Consider the following 16,526-nt stretch of genomic DNA (forward strand, 5'->3'; position numbering starts at 1 on the left):
AGGTTTTCAGCAGAGAAGTGGCCTGATTTGTGTTTCAGAAAGATCTTCTGTGTCAAGGTAGGAGTTGGAATGGAATGGGGAGTGGGGGGGGGGGAGCGCGGGGGGCGGGTAAGGAAATCAGTGTTGAAAGTGATTGCAAAGTCAGGATGGAAAAGGCTGAGTTTTTATAACAAAAGGCATCAGTGGAGGTTGAGAGGAGACAGTGTGGATTGAATGGTTAAAAAAATCAATGTTTCTTGTAGGTCTACTGGATCTATGGGTTGAATGAAGGGATCGAATTACCTGGGAGGTTCTGCTTGTTGTTTTGCTCAAATCCTTCTGCTTTAGCCCCAGGACTTTAGCAAAGCAAAGCTTCTCATTGTCTGATTGTACATTGAAAATAATTGTAACTTCCTCATTTTCAACCTCTGTTCATAGCAATTACTTCTTAAAAATAAGTAGTGTTGCTTTTTTTTCTTGTTGCTGTTTCTGCCATAAGATTTCTAACAATGAGGAGTTGATCCTGGTTTTGTGGATCCTAAATCTTACAAGATTATAAATACAAATTTATATTCAGGACCTAGCAGGGTCTGTGCAAGGAGGGACCCTGAAACTCAAGGCTCATCAGCTTCTTGGTAGATAACTTCTGTGGACAACCAAGGAGCATTTAATTAATGCAGACTAAATCTGAGCCCAAGGGAACAATATAGCATTTATTAGAGAATAAAAACAAAACAAACATTTGCCTTTACTTTATAATTGGCATCATAGTTATTCCTTGGTAACTGTGGAGAGGATTGGTTCCAGGACACCAGAGAATACCAAAATTCATGTAGGCTTAAGTTTCTTATATAAAATGTAGTAGTATTTGAATATACCTATGCATTGCTCCTTGGAAGGAAAGCTATGACAAACCTAGACAGCACAGTAAAAAGCAGAGACATCACTTTGCTGACAAAGGTCTGTATAGACAAAGCTATGGTTTTTCTAGTTGTCATATAAAGAAGGCTGAGCACTGAAGAATTGTTGTTTTTGAACTGTGGTGTTGGAGAAGACTCTTGAGAATCCCTTGGACAGCAAGAAGATCAAACCAGTCCATCCTAAAGGAAAAAAACTTGAATATTCAATGGAATGACTGATGCTGAAGCTCCAGTTCTTTCGCCATGTAATGCAAAGAACTGACTCATTGGAAAAGACCCTGATGTTGGGAAAGACTGAAGGCCAAAGGAGCAGGGGACGACAGAGGATGAGATGGTTAGATAGCATCAATGACTCAATGGGCATGAATTTGAGCAAACTCCAGGAGATAGTGGGGGACAGAGGAGCCTGGCATGCTGCAGTCCATGGGGTCACAAGGAATCAGACACAGCTAAGTGACTGAACAGCAACAATGCATGGTCCCTAAATTATTTACCATATAATGTAAATACTGTGTAAATAGTTGCCAGTATGTGGCAAATTCAAGTTTTGCTTTTTGGAACTTTCTGGAATTTTTTCCCCAAATATTGTTGATCAGAGGTTGGTTGGGTTCTTGGATTTGGAACTCGTGGATGTGGAGGGCCAACTATATTGTTTAATTGGCATGAGTGGCCGGTAAGGTGAGTAGGAAAGTAAGACAGGCATGAGTTTTAATGACTAATTGGAGACAGGAAGTTTGGTCTCAGAGATCTGTCTTCCAACACCGGATGGTCAGTGGATAGACCACCTGAGCTGTGTTTTGAACTCCAAATTCTGCAGACATTCTCATGCTGTAGTGCATGGAAATGAAAGTGATGTCACTAGACTAGGAGCTGGGTTTGCATTAGAAGATATTATGTGCAACCAACAGCCTCTGTAAAGAGCACAATGTTTAGTGTAGAATTGGAATCACCATGTGAGATGTTTGCATGGATCATTTTGGCCAGGTGATTGCTAAGGTCGACTTTATAAGCTGGTGGTATGCATGGCTGTCTCTCAGAGTCCCGTTTCATCTGGGGAAACTTTAGAGACTTTTTGATTATCACATTTATATTGAATATTTCTCTTACAAAACAAAATTTTCCCTCTTAAGCATAGAGTATTTGAAATTGATTTAGTATTCCCGTTTTGATTTCATGGCTATCTTTTGAAAAAATTGTTTTGAAATTGAATTTGTATCATACTTTGTCTTTTATTTTATAATATATAGCTTAAATTTCTACAGGAAGGATAACATTGACAAGAAGGCAATGGAGAAATTCATTCTTTATATAAATATAGCTTTTCTTGGGCTTCTAACACAGATCTATGATCGCATTCTGTCAATTTCCTCTCGAGAGGGTGAGACGGTTGAATTGCATAAACCCGTGATGGCAGAGGGCAATGTGGAAGTTTGGCTTAATTCTCTCCTGGAGGAATCTCAGGCCTCATTACATCTTGTGATTCGCCAGGCAGCAGCAAATATTCAAGAAACAGGTTTCCAACTGATTGAATTTCTTTCTTCCTTCCCTGCTCAGGTCAGTGTATTGAAATTGGAAAGTATTTTTTTTTTTTTAACAGAAGTATCATTTTAGATCTTATACATTGTCTATTATAAATGACACAACTGACTATAATTTAACTCCAGAACAATATTGAGATTTTCATAAGAATTTGTTAAATATAAATGAGTTTAAAGATTTCAACTACAGATTGTTGCTGTTATGTATCTATATCTGTACATATATATTTATAGATATATATATTTGTGCTATAGAAATATTGGTATATTTTCTTTTTTTAATATGTAAGAGGTATTTATTTTTCCTTTTTTAAATTTTAATTGGAGGGTAATTGCTTCACAATATTGTGATGATTTTTGCCAGATATCAGCATGAATCCGGCATAGGCATACACGTGTTCCCTCCTCCTGAACCCCCATCCTTCCTTCCTCCCCACCCCATCCTTCCACAGAGCACCAGCTCTGGGTGTCCTGCATCATACATCAAACTCCCACTAGCTATCTCTGTTACATATGTTATTGTATATGTTTCAATACTATTCTCTCAAAGCAACCCACCCTCTCCTGATGTAAGTCAGGAAGAGAGACAAATATCATATATTAATGCATATATACATGGAATCTAGAAAGATGGTACCAATGATTCTACATGCTAGGCAGCAAAGGAGTGGGAGTGAATATAATTTCTTCAATTTAAAATATTTTTTTCCTACTGAATTTCTTTAGTACACAAATCATAAAGTGTACTGAGTGTGTTTTTACTAGAAAAATGAGACATAGGTTTCAGCAATAAAGTACAGAAAATGATGTTTCCTTAGTGATGTGATCAGTAAAGATTTTGTGATTACTATGTATAAACCCTTTGTTGGTTTGATGAAAGTAGATTGAAGACATATTCTTTCCATGTCAGTAACTTTAAAATCTATTAAGGGAGAAGTAAGATCCGTCTAGTCAAGGCTATGGTTTTTCCAGTGGTCATGTATGGATGTGAGAGTTGGACTGTGAAGAAAGCTGAGCACCGAAAAATTGATGCTCCAACTCCAAAAGTTGATGCTCCAACTGTGGTGTTGGAGAAGACTCTTGAGAGTCCCTTGGACTGCAAGGAGATCCAACCAGTCCATCCTAAAGGAGATCAGTCCTGGGTGTTCATTGGAAGGACTGATGCTGAAGCTGAAACTCCAATACTTTGGCCACCTCATGGGAAGGGTTGACTCATTGGAAAAGACCCTGATGCTGGGAAGGATTGGGGGCAGGAGGAGGAGGGGACAACAGAGGATGAGATGGCTGGATGGCATCACCGACTTGATGGGCATGAGTTTGAGTCAACTCCGGGAGTTGGTGATGGACAGGGAGGCCTGGCGTGCTGCAGTTCATGGGGTGGCAAGGAGTCGGACACTGAGCGACTGAACTGAGCTGAACTGACTGATGACTTAAAATGAGGAGAAAAAAATTGTAGGCATGTCACGAGGCTGTATATGTTTGTCAGGTAAACAATATGCATAGAGTTTCCATAGGTTTTGAAGCAACCTGTCAAGCTGGTATAATACAGGATGTCTTGACATTTGCATAATAATCACAACTGTTGTAATTTCTATTTAAATATATTCATATACCATAACACTCATAAAACCTTTTCTGTTTCCATAAGGTTGGATTATTAGGAATTCAAATGATATGGACACGGGATTCTGAAGAGGCCCTTAGAAATGCCAAGTTTGATAAAAAAATCATGCAGAAAACCAATCAGTCTTTCCTGGAGGTACTGAACACATTGATAGACATGACAACCAAGGACCTGAGTTCCGTGGAACGAGTTAAATATGAGACTCTGATTACTATTCATGTGCACCAACGAGATATCTTTGATGACCTGGTAAGTGCTTTATAAATGCTGTGGCATATACAGAAGAACAAATACTAGACATTATCTGTGTTTACCCACCAGGAATAGTGTGAATGAATTCAAAGAAAAGATAAAATTCAGGCAAAGAGGCATCTTTTTGAAGAGAAATTGTCAGATTTTCTTTTCAGTCTTTAGCCAAAATTTCAGCCATTTTCTGATGGTCTCAGCTAAGGTGTTATGGAGGCAATTAGACTTTATTTTGAAATTCTTTACGTGATCATTTTTAATGATGAAATGTCATGCAGTGTCATCAAGAACTTTCACTTGTCTTATGCTTCTTTTGGTTATTAAATTGAAGATGACTAATTTCTTGATGCAGAAATAATAAATGATATTACTAGTAGAACTGCTTAGTAGTTTTAAGGGCTTTTATTAACATAAATCACATATTTAACAAGTTTTGCTACATTTGTTGATTGCAAATGGTCTTTCCTCATATAGTTTGTGACATTCAGTTGTCATGCAGACTTTTGCCTTTAAAGAAAGAGCAGGGATGAGAAAGACAGTTCGGTAGCTGTAGAGAATAGGAAATGTGAAATGAAATTTGCCCTCTGCTGTAAAATATGACATTAGATAAGAGGCATGAAGCTCTTATTTTCATAATAATTTTCTGGATCGTGTCTCACCCCATTATGTAAAAAAGATTATGAAAGGTTGGTTCTGATGTAATGGAAACAAAGGTGGCACATTCAGCCTGTTATGTGCTAATCTCCTCTCCTAATAGTTAAGCACACAGTAGGCCTTTCTGAGAAATAAAGGGCTCAGGGTAATTTTAGATTTCTTACTTGTAAAAAAAGATTAAAGTAGCTTAAAATTTTGGTTAAAAAATTTCATACAGAAGCATTGCTGGGCAATAACCTGCCAATTAGATGTTAGAAATTTTGGCCTGCTTCAAATCCTAGCGAGGATAATTAATGGATTATAAAACCCCCAACAATGTTCTTAGTTATTACCAGAAGAGATGACTTTTTTTTTTCCCTGATGGGATTGTTTAGTTCTATCTTGGTAAGCCAAAAGCAGTTTTCATAGATTATTTCATGGTTAGGAATTGGCATTGGGCATTGAAGAATGAAATTTAAGATATGAGTATCTTACTATAAAAATAGATCGTGTTATTTAAATTGAGGGGCACAATTAAGGGTTTCTCTTGAATTTTCCTTTTGTCATATCTTTGAAAGTATCTTTTCTTTTTTTTTTTTGCTGATCAATAAATAAATGGGTTGGATGGTGATGTAGTTGACATCTCCCAACCAGCTGGGTTGTCTCTGAGTTCCATCACTTCACATTCTGATCTACCTGGATGTTGATGTGAATAGTTAATGAATGGTTCTCCTCTCGGTTTTAATATACATCTTCTGCATTTCAGTGTCACATGCATATCAAGAGCCCTTCGGACTTTGAGTGGCTGAAACAGTGCAGGTTTTATTTTAACGAAGATTCTGACAAGATGATGGTTCACATCACAGACGTGCCATTCATCTACCAGAATGAATTTTTAGGCTGCACTGACAGGCTTGTCATAACGCCGCTCACAGACAGGTGATGGAATGATTCTATGATTCCTCAGCCTCTCTCTCCCCTATTTCCCACATTTTCATTCTCTCCGGGTACACAGCGATTTTGACTGATGGCCTCTTTTACACGAAACTCTTTGAAATTCAGTGTTTTGAGCTTTACCCATGTATCTTCACAGGGGGTTTCGGAGGTTTGTGTCTGAAACAGACTTTGGTTCCTTTGCCTTCCATCTTACGGAAGCTAAGTTTAAATGACCTCTGCTGCCGCTTCGCAGTTGCTCAGTCCTGTCCGACTCTCTGTGACCCCATGGACTGTAGCCCACCAGGCTCCTCTGTCCATGGGATTTTCCAGGCAGGGATACTGGAGTGGGTTACCGTTTCCTCCTCCAGGGCATCTTCCCTGATCAAACTCATGTCTCTTGTGTGTCCTGCATTGGCAGGCTATTTTGCTACCACTGTGCCACCTGGAAAGCCCTAAATGACCTCAGTGGACATCAAAGGAAAAAAAAAAGTGAATTCATTGCTATGTATCAAGTGCAAATCGCCATGGGTTTTGAGGGCTGCATCAGGGGACTGTGGCACTTTTATCATTACAGAGGCAATAAAGGTTTTTTTTTTTTTTTTAAGCAGGAAAGAAATTGAATGTGAATGCTGGTTCTCTGGTGGCTCAGTGGTAAAGAATCTGCCTGCCAGTGCAGTAAACGTAAGAGATGCAGGTTTGATTCCCGGTTTAGAGGAAGATGCCCTGGAGTAGGAAATGGCAACCCACTCCAGTATTCTTGCCTGGAGAATTCCATGGACAGAGGAGCCTGGTGGGTTCAGTCCACAGGGTCGCAAAGAGCCGGACATGACTGAGTATGAATGCATGCACTGGTGAGAAGTGATGGGCTGGACATTGACTGTCCTGCCCTCTGCCTGTAATTAACTGCTGTGTTAGCCAGAGCCACCATGTAGCTTCTCTGACCCGGTTTCTTCATCTATAAGATGAACCAGGTTATCTCCAGAAGTCCTTCCTCCGTGGCTAATAGTCTGATTTGAACTTGATAGCATCCACCCATTGTATATGTGCTGTTCAGGGGTGCTTTGATACTTATTTGGGACCAAATGGGTGAGTATTAAAATCAACATTTGGCTTAAAAAGAAGCTGACCTGAATATCAGTCATTTTCACAGAGTGAACCTCTGGGCTGTTAGATTGAAAATATTATCCCTGGTGGTCCAGTGGTTAAGATTAAGATTCCAAGCTTCCAATGCAGGGGTGTGTGGTTCAATCCCTAATTGGGGAGCTAAGATCCCACATGTCAGGCCATGTGTGTTTGTGTGTGTGTGTGTGTAACTTCCCAGGTGGTGCTAGTGGTAAAGAACCTACCCACGAATGCAAGAGACATAGGAGACCTGGGTTTGATCCCTGGGTCGGGAGGATCCCCTGGAGGAGGACATACCAACCCACTCCAGTATTCTTGCCTGGAGAATCCCATGGACAGAGGAGCCTGGGGGATACATTCCATAGTGTCACAAAGAGCTGAACGTGACTGAAGCACCTTTAGCACGCATGCATATATATATATATATATATATATATATATATATATATATATATGGTCAGACAAAATATAAAAGTTTGACGCCATAACCCTGTTTGCGAGATTGCACCTTCTGCTCAGTCATAATACCAAATGAAATGCTCACTTTCACCAGAGGATGGAGGGGTAGCAGGAGGTTTTGCTGTGTCCTTTCCCCCACGTTATCTTGTCTTCATGCTCTATATTCCTTCTCATGTCTCATCAAAGGCGGTTTCCCCTGGATACTGTCAGACGTTCGTTTGGAGTTTTCCTCTTTGAAGTGCAGAGGTGAATAGTGACAAAAGGTGGAGAATTCCTTGAAACACCTGTAAAAGTTATTTCACACCGTCTGTCCTTTCAAACCTCAAACCTTTTCCTCTCTTCTTTTCTCTACCCAAGTCCTCGTTTCCTGTTTCACTGAGAAGATAAAAGGACCTGCACCCGTTCCTCGTCACGTCTGCCAACCAAGGGACCTGGCCTTGTGCCATCCACTCCCTCTCTTGGTTTATGGATGGATTTTGTGCTGTCATCCAAAGCCAGCACCTCTACTGACGTAGCTATTTTGTCTCTGGGAGCATCATTCATTTTTACTTTCTACGGGATCATTCTCATCAATGTACAGCGTGCCATAATTGCTTCCAGGCAGGAAATCCTACTGCAAAGCTCTGGTTTCCTTCCCATTTATGTGCTCACATCAAAACTCCTCAAAAGCAGTTTTTAAGACTTAAATTTCATTGGAGTATAGTATAGTTACTTTATAATGTTGTGTTAATTTCTATTGTACAATAAAGTAAATCAGCTATGCCTACTTCATCAGATAAGTCGCTTCAGTTGTGTCTGACTCTGCAACCCTATGGACTATAGCCCGCCAGGCTCCTCTGTCCATGGCATTTCCCAGGCAAGGATACTGGAATGGATTGTCATGCCCTCCTCCAGGGGATCTTCCTGACCCAGGGATCGAACCCACGTCTCTACAGCTCCTGCACTGCAGGTAGATTCTTTACCCACTGAGCCACCTGGGAGGCCCCAAATCAGCTCTATGTGGCCCCTCTTTTTTTTATTTTAGTTCTCTTTTAGGTCACTACAGGGCATTGAATAGCGTTCCCTGTGCTATACAGTAGATTCTCGTTAGTTTTCTACTTTATACATTTCATCAGTAGTGTATATATGTCAATCCCGATCTCCCAATTCACCCCACCCCCTTAGCGTCCATACGCTTGCTCTCTACATCTCTATGTCTCTGTTTCAGAAATGCAGTGTTTGTCCACCTATCTGACCTTGAATTCACTCCATTCAGGCTCTCTGTATTAGTTTCTGTTGCTGTCATAACAAATGACCAAGCATTTAGAAGCTTAAACCACACAAATCAATTACTTTGGGTTTCCGTACATCAGAAGTCTGACACACATCTTGTTGGACTAACCTTAGGTGTCAGCAGAAGTGTGCTCTCTGCTGGTCTCTGGGGAGACCCCGCCCCTTGTTCTTTCAGTTGTTTGGCAGAGTTCTTTCTCTTGCGGTTGCAGGACCTATGCCCCCACTTCCATGCCGACTGTCAGCTGAGGGCTGTTCCCAGCCTCTGGAGGCTGCTGTTTACCTTGTTTTCTGGCCCCTTCCTCTCTCTTCACAGCCACAACCATGGGTTGAGACCCATCTGATCTCCTTTTCCCATCTCATATCTCTCACCTACTCTTCTGCTTCCCTCTTCCCCTTTTTAAGAACTCATGAGATTAGATAGGGTCCACTTCTAATCCAGGGTCACCTCCCCATATCAAGGGCTTTAGCATTAATTGCATCTTCAAAGTCCCTTTAGCTGTGTAAGGGAATGTGTTTGCAGGGATTAGGATATGGATATTTTTTTTGAGGGGGGCATTATTCTGCACATCACACTTTCTTCCCCTGGTAGAGCCATCACCCAGATCTTCGTGTTGCTAAATCCAGTGGTCACTTTTAGTTCTGCCCTTCCTTGACCAGTCAGCAGCATTTACACAGGTGGTCACTCTCTCTTTTTTTTTTTTTTTCCCAGTTAATTAATTATTTAATTTCTTTATGTGTGTTTGGCTGTGCTGGGTCTCTGCTGCTGTGCGGGCTTTTCTCTAGTTGTGAGGTGCAGGGGCTACTCTCTAGTTGTACACAGGTTTCTCATTGCAGTGGCCTCTCTCGTTGCAGAGAACAGTTATAGGCATGTAAGTTTCAGTAGTTGTGGCACTCAGGCTTTAGTGGCCCCGTGGCATGTGGGATCTTCCCAGAGCAAGGATCAAACCTGTGTTGCCTGCATTGGCAGGCAGATTCTCGACCACTGGACCTCCAGGGAAGTCCCACTCTCTCCTTTTTGATGCCCTTTCTTCACGTGGCTTCCAGGTCATGACACACCTGGTTCCTTCATATAGTCTCCTCTGGTTCCTCTTCAGTCTCCTGACTTCTAAGCATAGAGCACATCAGGGCTCTTCTCTTTTCCATCTACACTCACTCCTGAGATGATCTCATGTGGTTTTAAGTATCATCTAGATGTGGACTTCCCAGTCTTGAACCTTGCTGGGGCTTCTTCCCTTGAACTCCAGACACATACAGCTATTTGCCTACATGACATGTTTACTCAAATGCCTACCGGGAATTCACACTTAAGTTTGATCGTCCCCTCACAAACCTGCTCTCTTGCCATCTTCTCCATCTTTGCAAATGGCAATTCCATCCTTCAGTTGCTCACGCCAAAATCCTTGGAGCATCTTTGATGCCTTTCTTTTTCTCTCACTTTATTATCCAACCTGTCATGAAGTTTGGTCACTGACACTTTCAGAATTCACCTAGGATGTGACCACTTTGCTCCCCTTTGCTGTTATCACAGTCTCAGCCACCATCATCTCTAGGGTAGCTGATTGTCATAGTCTTTTATCTGGTCTCCTGCTTCTGCCACTGTTCCCGACAGTCTGTTCTCAATGCAGATGCTGGAATATTAGCCATATCCTGTCATCCCTTTGCCTTGATCTCTCTCCTGTCTTTCTGTCTCACCCAAGGTAAAAACAAGTGCCCTTGCATTGACTTCCATGACCTGCCATGATCGGTCCCTGCTATTTACTGTCTCTCCTTCCTCATTCAGCTCCAGCTACTTGTTCCCTGGCTGTTTCTTGAGCAGTCTTAGCATACAGCTACCTCAGGACATTTGCACTTGCTGTTGCCTTCGCTTGGAACCCTTTCCCCTGTGATACTGGCTTAGCTCACTTCCTCTCCTCCAGGTCTCTGATCAGGTGTCACTGCACATGGGTCTTTGGTCCTGACACATTTGAATCAGCAATCCCCACCCCACATTCCCTAACCCAGCTCTATTTTTTCTGTTTTCTATTTTTAAATAGTTTATTTCCTTCCTTTAGGGTATCAGTTCTATAAGGTATGTATAGACTTTTTGTGGTTTATTCACTGCTCCTAGAACAGTTCTGTTCCATTTGTTGTTGTTGTCCAGTCACTCAGTTTTGTCTGACTCTTTGCGACCCCATGGACTGCCAGGCCTCTCTGTCCCTCACCATATCCTGGAGTTTGCCCAAGTTCATGTCCATTGAATCTGTGATACCATCCAACCATCTCATCCTCTGTCACCCCTTTCTCCTCCTGCCTTCGGTCTTTCCCAGCATCAGGATGTTTTCCAATGAGTCAGCTATTCACATCAGGTGGCCAAAGTATTGCAGCTTCAGCTTCAGCATCAGTCCTTCCAATGAGTAGTCAGCGTTGATTTCCCTTAGGATTGACTGGTTTGATCTCATTGCTGTCCAAGGGACTCTCAAGAGTCTTCTGTTGCATAATAGGTACTAAATAAAATTGCCCCAATAAATTGAGAAATGTTTATTTTCAAAGTTGCATCTTTGTGGTGAAAAACTTAAATAGTACAGAAGATAAAGTTTAAAGTATGAGGGGAATTTTTTTCTATTTTTCACTGATTAATAGTTTATTTTCTAAGAAATTGCAAATGCTTATATGTCAAAATTCAAACTTTCACATAAAGGTATTAGATTATACAAACTTTTTTGCGACTTGATATTTTCACTGTATTCATTATCTTGTACATCTTTCTGTATCAAAAAAACTTGAGAACTTTAAAAGCAAAGTGGGTATTTATAAGTTAATAAGTGGAGGTGATTCGGAATTTTGTTTCAATGTGTTTCATGATAAATGTTCACTTGTTTGTTTTTACTCTGAGTTGATTATGGTAGAAGTGAGTCGCTCTTTGCAAGTCCATTGCAAGATTGGCTGCCTTTTTACAAAGAATTACTCACTAAGATTAATACTTGAATAAGACAAAGACCAGAGGCTTTGATGTCGTCTCAGCTTTTCACTGACTGCCCTGTGAAAATTCAGCAATGTTGATAGCAGGTGTCTCTGGGAAGTCTGATGTCATGTGGAAGGAGTTGCAAATATTTCTGGTGATAAAATAGTTAATAAATATGCTAAAAGCATACACTGTCTTTTTCTAATAGCTCATGCTATTTTTCATGAGCAGTCCTTTTTTCACTTCTGAACACAAGTCAAGAAGACTGGAGGCAGTCTTACTACCACTGTTACTTAAGACCGAGGGCAGCAGAGATTGAAGACGGATGGAGGCATTTTGTCTTCTTATTAAGAAAGGCAGACAGTCCTCATGATGTGTGTCTTTCTCTGACATATTCTCATAGCTTCCCTGAGTTATATCTGGGTCTTGGCCACTGGACTGTGTAATGTTGGCCAGGACAGCTAACCTTTCTGATTCCCTTCTTTTGGAATCATTGTGTGGACTGCAGGTACTGTAGGTTGGGACCCAGCACTGGGCCTGCCACTGAGTAAATCTAAATCACCATTAATAATGTTACCATGACTATTGCTTTTCTTTTTTGTTTAGAATTTTTACAATTTGTGTACAATCGATTTATAATATTGTGCTAGTTTCAAGTGCAAAGCAAATGTATTCAGTTATTTTTTTCAGATTATATTCCATTATAGGTTATTACAAAATATTGAATATAGTTCCCTGTGCTATACAGTAAATACTTTTGGCTTATCTATTTTATATACAGTAGCATGTGTCTATTAATCCCATAATTTGTCCCTCCCTCTCTCTACCCCTTGGTTACCATAAATTTGTTTTCTATGTCTATGAGTCTATTTCTGTTTTGCATACAGATTCAATTGTATTATTTTTAGATTCCACAAAAGTGATATACTATAATATTTGTCTTTCTCTGACTTACTGCAGTAAGTATAATATTCTCTAGGTCCATCCACATTGCTGCATATGGTACTATTTCATTATTTTTTTTATAAATAAATAATATTCCAGTATCTATACATATATTATATACATATATATACTGGAATATTATTTATTTATAAAAAATAATGAAATATTTATTATTTCATTTATTAAATTAAATTTATTTATTTATATATATATAAAATATATATAATATACATATTATATATGTATATGCACTACATCTTCTTAAGCCAGTCATTTGTTGATGAGCACTTTGGTTGTTTCCCTGTCTTGGCTATTGTAAATAGCATTGCTATGAACATTGGGGTGCATGTGTCTTTTTGAATTAGAGTTTTCATCTTTTCAGGATATATGCTCTAGAGTGGAATAGCTGGGCCATATGGTAATTCTATTTTTAGTTTCTTAAGGAGCCTCAGACTGTTTTCCATAGTGGCTGCACCATGTACATCCCCGCCAACAGTGTGGGAAGGTTCCCTTTTCTCCACACCTTCTCCAGCATTCCTTACTGTAACGGCCATCATTAATGGCGGCCATTCTGATCTGTGTGAGGTGATACCTATTGCAGTTTTGGTTCGTATTTCTTTAATAATTAACAATATTGAGTATCTTTTCTTTTCCATTTATTTTTATTAGTTTGAGGCTAAATACTTTACAATATTGTAGTGGCTTTTGCCATACATTGACACGAATCAGCCATGGATTTACATGTATTCCCCATCCCGATTCCCCCCTCCCGCCTCCCTCTCCACCCCATCCCTCTGGGTCTTCCCAGTGCACCAGCCCTGAGCACTTGTCTCATGCATCCAACCTGGGCTGGTGATCTGTTTCACCCTTGATAATATACGTGTTTCGATGCTGTATCTTTTCATGTGCCTGTTGGCCCTTTGTATGTCTTCTTTGAAAGAACGTCTGTTTAGGTCTTCTGTCCATTTTTTGATTGGGTTGTGTTTTCCATATTGAGTTAATCATTGATAACACATTCTTTGCCAACCTTTACTTTCATATCTCCTTAAGCATGTCCTATAAGTAAAGAGTCTATAATTAAACCAAGCTCTCGAAAAAAGAAAATTGACTTCCTGCTGCATGGACGCTTGTTGTGTTGGCAAGTTTTTCAGCATTTTAGAATCAATACTGTTTAATAATAGGAGCTGAAAGCACTTCTGGTTTATGTGTGGTGAAATGTGTCTAGAGAGCTATGAATACTTAATACGACAATTACGTGCTAATGAGCCCTGAGTCATGGGGTTGATCATTGCTCATTTGGTGCCATGGTCACATTTGGCACCTCTAATTCCAGTAGCTACGGGGACAAAAGGAAGCAGATGAATGTATGGCTGGACCAGTTCAAGCCATTTATTCACAAATATTCATAGAATACGAGGTGTCTGGTTAGGCAAGTAGCTGGGAGTGAAAGTGTGAACTAGACCTAGTTCCTGACAGCAGAGAGCTTACGGTGCTCTAGTAGGGAGGCAGGAAACTGCAGTAGAGTTGCTGTGTGTGTGTATGTATTTCTGTGTGCTCAGTCGTATCCGACTTTTTGCTACCCCATGGACTGTAGCCCACCAGGCTCCTCTGTCCGTGGAATTCTCCAGGCAAGAATACTGGAGTGGGTTGCCATTTCCTACTCCAGGGGATCTTCCCAACCCAGAGGCCAAATCTGCATCTCTTGCATCTCCTGCATTAGCAGGCAGATTCTTTTTATTGCTAGTGCAGCCTGGCTGCTAAAAGCTACTAGATCATATAAAAGCCCAAAACCCTTCGATATGATGACATTTTTGAAAGCAGCCAAAGAGATAGGAAAGCAGAGAGGGAGGGATGAGGTAGACATACATGTAGGATGCTCTGGGGAGAATCATGTCAACAGGTACATGAAGATGCTCTGGCAGATCCACACTTGCCTCTGAAAGGCAAGTCCTAGAGGGTTTGGGTGCCAGCATAGTGGTTCTGAAGCCAAATCCAGCCTCCATACCCCAACACCCAATTAATTCTAAGAGGTGGAATTTTGGATGAAGTAGAAAAGAATAGCTTTATTGCTTTGCCAAGCAAAGGGGGCCACAGCAGGCTAATGTCCTCAAAACTGTGCCTGAACCTGGAGGGGCTAGCGAGAAGTTTTATATTCATGGTTCAAAGAGATCCTCATCAGTTTGTGGACCTTCTTCTCATTGGTTGGTGGCAAGATAAGTGGAAGTCAGCATCACGAACCTTCTGGGTTCAACTGCTCTGCACTTTGTGTGCTTGTGGGCAGCATACCATTTTATCATCTTCTGCCTGGTAGGGGTTTCAACATTTGCAAAACAGCTCAAAGATATTGTTACGTGTAACAATATGTAACAGGTTTTGTTGACAGGGAACCAGGACTCTGCCCCATGGTTGCACTCCTGTTGCTCTTGACTCTTCCTCCTTTGTCCCCTATGTCCCGTCCCTGCCCTGTTTAACAACTGCTTGAATCTGCCCCTTGGAACTCAGGGAAGGTCTTGGAGGCTGAATTAAGCCTATTTCCTGTATTCAAGACATGGGGGACACAGAAAGGCTCTTGGGCCCAGTACCCCACAGGGTCCTGCTCAGTATCACTTGGACTGAAGTCCCCCTTTTGGAGAAACCACCTAGCATGGCTGCCCATTTTTTATGTAAACAACATGATTTCCTTCTGACAACCTAACAGCTTGCTACTTCTTCAGTTTAAATATAAACCCAAATGATCCCATAATAAAGAGGCTTTACAAGACAGAGCATCTGGGTGGCCAGAGTTCCTGGAGATTTATTCCTTACCCCGAGAGAGTGGGTCTGTCCTAGAAGTGGGCAGCAAGAGGGCTTATGGCCACAAAAACTGGCTCAAATCTCAGCTCCCCCACTGCTGTGACGCTGAGAAAAATTATTCCATCTCTGTGAGCCTTTCTCTTTATCTATAAAATGGAGAACACAACTGACTTCCCCACAGGGTTTAGTGGGGTTTGAATGACGTGGTGTAGTTGTGTTGTAGGAAGGGAAACCCCTTCTAGGGCTTGAGAGTAGGCTCTTGTCTAGCACTTGGAAATGAATTTTCTGAGGAGACACACATGCTGACAAAGTAAGAGACTTTATTGGGACGGGGCGCCCGGCGCAGAGCAGTAGGAACCTAGGAGAGCTTTGCCTCGTGGCTCACAGTCTTGAGTTTTATGGTGATGGGATTAGCTTTTGGGTTGTCTTTGGCCAATCATTCTGACTCAGAGTTCTTTCCGGTGGTGCCCACATTGCTCAGTCAAAATGGATTCCAACGAGGAGGATTCTGGGAGGTGGTCAGACACATGGCATCTCCTTTTGACCTTTCTCGAACTCTTCTGGTTCGTGGAGGCTTATTAGTTCCCTGTTCCTTACCAGGACCTCCTGTCGTAAAATAACTCACAAAAATGGTTACTGTGGTGCCTGGCCAGTGTGGGCGGTTTCAGTCAGTGTGCTTCCCCTAACAGCCGGAGCTATTATAACATCATGTTAGCTGTTATTACAGAGACTGCTCTGAAGGGATAACAAAAGTTCAAGAGGAAAGATAAGACCTTGGGTTGAAAGGCAGAATCAAAGTGAGATCAGGCATCCTTCTGGTTTTACACCCACGTTACCTTCTGTGAATCCAGGCTAATTTTTTGCGTCAGGACCGGGTCATTTACTTGTCTTTTTATGAACCCAGATCAGATAAAGTAGAGACCCTAGGGGCTTCCAGTGGGTGTGCTCGCTGCTCATTCCCATTCTTTATTGCTGGACAATCACTTTATTTTCTTTGAAAAAATTTTTCAAGTCCAGATGAAAGCTTTTGAGTTTGGCCATCAGAAAGCCCTAAAATGCATTATATTATAGGTTGCCTCCTTTTACAGCAGTGGGTGATGCTGGGAAATTGAAGGATT

The 16,526-nt window shown here is 41.1% G+C and overlaps 1 protein-coding gene across 1 annotated transcript in view; it reads left to right on the top strand.

Moving 5' to 3' along the window:
• Positions 1 to 16,526, top strand: part of DNAH5 (dynein axonemal heavy chain 5) — a 324,549-nt gene that overhangs the window by 148,815 nt on the left and 159,208 nt on the right. The window contains exons 33-35 of the mRNA XM_043887792.1: positions 2,241 to 2,453; positions 4,086 to 4,310; positions 5,707 to 5,879. Of these exons, the coding sequence (XP_043743727.1) occupies positions 2,241 to 2,453; positions 4,086 to 4,310; positions 5,707 to 5,879 (611 nt within the window). The remainder of the gene's footprint in view (positions 1 to 2,240; positions 2,454 to 4,085; positions 4,311 to 5,706; positions 5,880 to 16,526) is intronic.

The sequence above is a fragment of the Cervus elaphus genome, chromosome 25 (assembly GCF_910594005.1).
Source record: "Cervus elaphus chromosome 25, mCerEla1.1, whole genome shotgun sequence".
NCBI lineage: Eukaryota > Metazoa > Chordata > Mammalia > Artiodactyla > Cervidae > Cervus > Cervus elaphus.